The sequence below is a fragment of the Zingiber officinale genome, chromosome 3B (genome assembly GCF_018446385.1).
Source record: "Zingiber officinale cultivar Zhangliang chromosome 3B, Zo_v1.1, whole genome shotgun sequence".
In the NCBI taxonomy this organism is placed as follows: domain Eukaryota; kingdom Viridiplantae; phylum Streptophyta; class Magnoliopsida; order Zingiberales; family Zingiberaceae; genus Zingiber; species Zingiber officinale.
Window position 1 is genome coordinate 61,641,609 of NC_055991.1, and position 6,045 is coordinate 61,647,653.

General features: G+C 42.6%; 1 protein-coding gene across 1 annotated transcript; it reads right to left on the reverse strand.

Annotated features, from left to right (window-relative positions):
- Positions 1 to 978: 978 nt before the first annotated feature.
- Positions 979 to 5,659, reverse strand: LOC122054916. The gene is made up of 3 exons (XM_042616332.1): positions 4,782 to 5,659; positions 3,603 to 4,637; positions 979 to 994 (listed from the first exon to the last, which is right to left on the reverse strand). The coding sequence occupies exons 1-3, from the start codon at positions 4,790 to 4,792 to the stop codon at positions 979 to 981; spliced, it is 1,062 nt and encodes a 353-aa protein (XP_042472266.1). The 5' UTR covers positions 4,793 to 5,659.
- Positions 5,660 to 6,045: the final 386 nt, after the last annotated feature.

The window sequence follows — 6,045 nt, forward strand, 5'->3', positions numbered from 1 at the left end:
CTTGGTAAATATGTCAGTTAAGTTTGATTTGGACTCAATGTAAGTGAGTTCAATGTTGCCCTTAGTTACATGATCCCTGATAAAGTGGTGCCTAATCTCGATATGATTGGTTCTTAAATGATGCACTGGATTTTTTTTTAGATTAATTGAACTAATATTGTCAATAATTACTTTTGTATTTGTTAAGTTCAAGTTAAAATCTTGTAGAGTATGCATCATCCATAATAGTTGTGCAACACATTCTGCTATTGCTATATATTATACCTTAGTAGTAGATAAGGCAACACAGTGTTGCTTTCTACTAAATCAGCTGGCAAGTGATGAGCCAAATAACTAATATCCACCACTTATACTTTACGGTCTAGTTTACAGCCAGCATAATCTGAGTCAGAGTAACCTATGAGTTTAAAATTAGGTGTTCTAGGATATCAAATTCTTATATTTGTTGTTCCTTTTAGATATCTAAAAATTATTTTTACATTAGTTATGTGGGATTCTTAAGCACAGATTTGGTATCTAGCACACATACTAATTGCAAATAAAATAACAGGTCAACTTACAGTCAAGTATAGAAGGCTACCTATGTCACTTCTATAGTATTTTAGGTCAACTAGTTTTCCATTTGGGTCATTATCTAAGGTTGTGTTAGTTGTTATTGGTATTTTTATTTCTTTGGTGTTTTACCAAATGTTTTAAGTAATTCCTTAATATATTTTTGTTGATAAACATAATTTCCTTCATTAGTTTGTTTAATTTGTAAACCTAAAAAGTAAGTTAGTTTATCTACTAAGCTCATTTTAAATTCTTATTCCGTTAAGGTTATAAATTCTTATAAAAATTCTGAATTAGTTGAACCAAAGATTATGTTATCTACCAAAGATATCTTGGTTGATTGATTTTACAAACAAAGTTGGATCAATTTATCCTTGGTTGAATCCTTTGGAAATTAGGTAAGAGGTCAACCTTGTATACCAGACCCTAGGTGATGACAGTCCTAAGCATGAAAAACAGCAAACACAAACTGTAAACACTTACAACTGTTAGGATCTTGGATGGCTAGAGGGGGGTGAATAGCCTCTTCAAAAGCTAAAACTTAAAGATAAAACTCACACGAGTGGTTAGCGCAGCGGAAAACAAGTTAAGAACAGAATAAGAATAAGAGAAGAAACAAAGCAAACCACAGTGACTCAAGTGTTTACGAGGTTCGGGGATAACTTGCCCCTACTCCTCGGTGTCCGTAAGGTGGACAAGCCGATCTTCGGTAGATCAACCCCGGTGAACACCCGGCTATGAACTTTCTCCTTCTCGGTGGAGTGACCTCTCAACAAAATCTCAACGGGTATGTAGAATATAGCACAAGACTTACTGAGCTTGGTGACTTAGGAGAATGAAAATTAAGCTTACAGTCACGCGAAGGTCAGTGAAACAGAGAGCAAGTCGAGACAGCCGCTTCTCAGCCCCGAGCGTCAAAGCTTTTGCACCGATCGACAGAGGTTTTTTTTCTTCCAAAAAAAACTTCTTCTTAACCCTCTCTTCAACCAGCCTTTTATGTCTCTGCCATCTCTGCCTTTTGCCCGCAACGGATCCCTGCCAAACTGCAGCAAATCTCTGCATCCAGCCATAGCATCGCCAATCACGCTTCTTTCTCATCTGATCATCTGAGCTCACACCAATGGAATTCTGGTCTTCACTGGTGTCTCTGAGCTCCACCCAATCACCATGAGTTGAGCTGATCGATGCCAGATCACCGCCAGATCGCAGCCACGACTTTGCTGCTTTAACAGGTTTACAGTGGAACATAGCAAAAGTCTCTCTGGTATCCTCTACTAATGAAGCTCAATTTGAAATCAACCAATTGCAAATTACCAGTAACCTGCACCTCAAAATCTTGCAGCAGATGGTTAGAAATATTTAGGCAAAAGCAACTTTGAATCAGAAAGAATCAGAGAAAGTGCATGCAAAACAGACTATAGTATGGATCGGTCTGCAGACCGATCCATACGTTCAAATCTCTTTTTCGATCGTTACTGATCGGTCTGCGGACCGATCAGGAACTAACCTGATCGGTCCTCAGACCGATCAGATGTCGCGCGCACAAGCCTGATCGGTCTCCGGACCGATCAGGCATCAATCTGACCGGTCCCGAGACCGGTCAGTATCGATACAGTAGCATACTGAGTATTCGCAGTATGCTACTGAGTTCTCACTGATCGGTCGGCGGACCGATCAGTAACAACACAGTATGCTACTGAGTGTTTACTGATCGGTCCGTAGACCGATCAGGGCACACTTAGTGTCACTGGATCGGTCTGCCGACCGATCACCCGTGCCACTTGTGCCACTGGATCGGTCATCAGACCGATCCAAGGTTGTGATTTAAGAGGCAAGCTTCCAAGCTTGCTACCCTTAATCCTGACAGTCCAGAGACCGAGCTACCGAGCTCTTCTCCGACTATACATGCCAAGTTTCCATACTTGGACTTCCCAATACCAGATGTCCGATCACCCTTGATCCATCTGGATTTTCCCTTGCCTGGCTTCACTCACCAGGACTTTCCAATTGCCTGGCTTCACTCACCAGGACTTTCCAATTGCCTGGCTTCACTCACCAGGACTTTTCCAATTGCCTGGCTTCACTCACCAGGACTTTTCCAATTGCCTGGCTTCACTCACCAGGACTTTCCAATTGCCTGGCTTCACTCACCAGGACTTTTCCAATTGCCTGGCTTCACTCACCAGGACTTCTCCAATTGCCTGGCTTCACTCACCAGGACTTCTCCCGTGCCAAGCTCCTTGCTCGGACTTTTCCCAATCAGATTAATCAGGTCAACCAAGTCAACCCTGATTTGTCTGAGTTAATTCAATATCTGATTGAAACTTAAATCAGTGTCAACATCAAAACAACATCCAGGTCAGACTGTATCAACAATCTCCCCCTTTTTGTTGTTTGACAACACGATTTAAGTTTAGATCAGAAGTGCTTTCATATCCATAATTTTAGGGAAATCGGGACCCTCCCCCTAAGACGGATATATCTCAAATATCTTCTCCCCCTTTTTCATATTGAGTTTACAATTCGTCTCTAAACTTCAAATACTCTCTCCCCCTTTGTCAAACACCGAAAAGGTATATATATATAAAAAAAAATATGAGGACTGACAAACACCTCCCCCTTAAACCCATATCATAATCCACAAAAAGAAGTAAGATATGATAGAACTCAAGCAATGTCATATACATAGCATGAAAAAGATATCATAGGAGTACAAAACGCATGAAAATAAACATAATGTCTAAAATAGCAACCATCCAGGACAGGCAATCAACATCGTATCTAGAACAAAGTAGCACAATCAACAATCAATCACATAATCAAAATCAACTCGCATCCTCATCATGAGGAGCAGTGTCATCAGCAACAGGATAAGAGAATCCCTGAGGGGGCACGCCGCTGCCTGAAGATGGATCGTCTGTAGAAGGCTGAGGTGGTGGGTGGCTGGCCATCCATCCCATAAACGCCTGATGAGTAGCCAGCTGATGTCTCTGTAGGGTCTCAAAGCGTCGGTCAATGTGGAGACGTAGACCAACGAACTCAGCAGCCACCATCTCCTCGTGGCGATCAAATCGGTCCTCCAACTCCGCGATCCGCCAGCGCAGATCCGGATCCGTGCAGCTGGAGCAGGAGCACGAGCACCCTGTCGTGGGAGTGGTAACTCACCCAGTGCCCTCCCATCCATCCACCTAATGGTCCCATCCTGACTGAGGATGCCAGATTTGGAAAACGCACGCTTCCCAAGTCGACAATCCTGGCGAACCATCTTCACCAACCTCCCCTTAGAGACATCTATACCCAAAGTCTCGAGCCAACCAGTAATGACATGCCCATAAGGCATATAGACATTGTCGCCGCTTGGCGTGCTATGGAATACGATGGATGCATAGATATTGGACATGATATCAAAATCTAGACGCCGACGTAACCCGTAAAGCATCAGACAGTGATACGGGCGAATCTCTGCCAACGATTTAGTGGTGATCGGTAGAAGACATTGTGTGACCACTTTAAAAAGGATATAGTCAGGAGGAGAAAGGCTAAGGGCTGGAAATGTGGGAAAGTCGTCATCCAACTCATTTAATCCATCCTGTCTGGGGTGTCCAAAGAAATACTCATAGATTGAGTCAGGTGAGGCATCGAGAGGAGGAGGCACGGGGTCTGGCAAATCAGGGTAGAAAGAGAGCAACCCCGTACTTACACGACAAGCCAAATAACCCAAGAAGTCAATCATATTGAAATCAACGTTTTGCTTAGCCACTCGGGTTCTATAATTACCATCCAAAGTCTGATGAAGATTATTATAGAATTCCGAGACTAAGTCAAGGTTGATGTCTCTCTCCAAATATACCAAGGCGTCAAGTTTGTAGTAGGCGATAGTTTCGGTTATGGACGGACAAAATTCGTTCATGTACTTCTTATCAACCGACCTACACGGGAGCAACTTGAAAATCCTGTCCTTAAAGTGTTTCTCAAACTGTTGGTTCGGGAATCTCCCCGAACTGGATGGTTGAGGTCGGGAAGAGGTAGGAACCTTAGATTTGGACTTATCCGACTTAGAGGTACCCTCCCCTGCAGATTTCTTCCTAAGGATGAGAAATGGGACATGACCGGGGTACACATGGGAGCACAAGACCACAACAGATGAGTACCGACCCAAAAACGCAAATGCAGTGAGAACTAAATTAAAAAAAATGCTAAGGATGAATAGAATGGGAAGAGGAAGTTACCTTGGAGGCATTACTTCGTTCGTCGGAGAAAGAAACGAGGGTCGGCCGGCGCTGGGAAGAAGAAACGAGAGAAGCGGAGAGATAGGGTTCGCGTGAGACGCCAAAGAATGGGAGGTTTTAAGAGGGTAGGTGACCAACCCGATCGGACGGCCGTCCGATCAGGAGAAGGATTGAACGATCAGATCCTTGGATCGGAGATAGCGGATCGGTCCCTGGACCGATCAGGCATCCTTCAGATCGGTCCCGGGACCGTTCAAAACGCGAACAGAACCTATCGAAATTTCCTGATCGATCCGCAACCTCTCTGTTCGATATCTGAACGGTCTGCAGACCGTTCAGATATGATTGTCGCAAGAGAGCCCCTGACCGGACTGTGGACCGATCAGGGAGTCTCCTGACCGGTCCAGCGACCGATCAGTGTCTGATACTTCAGACTTCTGATATCTGAAACTCGTATCAAAAGTCCTAAATTTTGTTCCAACAACTTCCTAGGATCCTAGAAGCCCATAGATTATAGTTAGTGATATCAGATGGATAATTCCTAATGATTTGCTCTCAAGAATTGAACTCATTCAAGGCTTAGAAATTCAAAATTTAAACCTTCTCGATTCTTAGCTTCAAAATCAGTGAATCTCCACAAACTTAGGAAATTGCTGAAACTACAATCTGTAGTGAAGCAAAGTCCCAAAACTGACATAGGCTACCTATAACCTATTCCAAAATTCGTCCTCTCTATGATTAGTTTCAAGTTTGTCAAAATAAGTCTTAGTTCCTAATACTTCTTTATCAACTTGTCCTAACATCAATCAAAGTCATGAAATGTATCAAGCAAAAAGTATCAACCAAACACATTAACTATGTTAGACAATTTCTAGACAAAAGTCCAACCAAGATTCCTTGGTTGGAATGTATGAGTAAGATCTAGGAACCAAATACACATGAATTGTGTAATGGTGTTCCCCAAACTCAATTAATGTCTCTTCAACCTAATTATTCAAGGGATGCATGATACATTTTGAATAATTTGGTTGATCCTAGCATCTCACCCCATTTCTAGCAAACAAAAACATTTTGTTAAACCTTATAGTGTATGTGAGATGTTCCCAAGTTGCCCAAATTTTTGTCCCAATTACTCTTGTCATTTTAATAGTCCTTATTGATCATGGTGAAACTCTAATGACCTAAGGAGCCAAACACATTCCCAACTCCCTCCTTAAATGACTAAATTCATTTTCCGGAAGGGTTTGGTGAAAATATCAGCTAG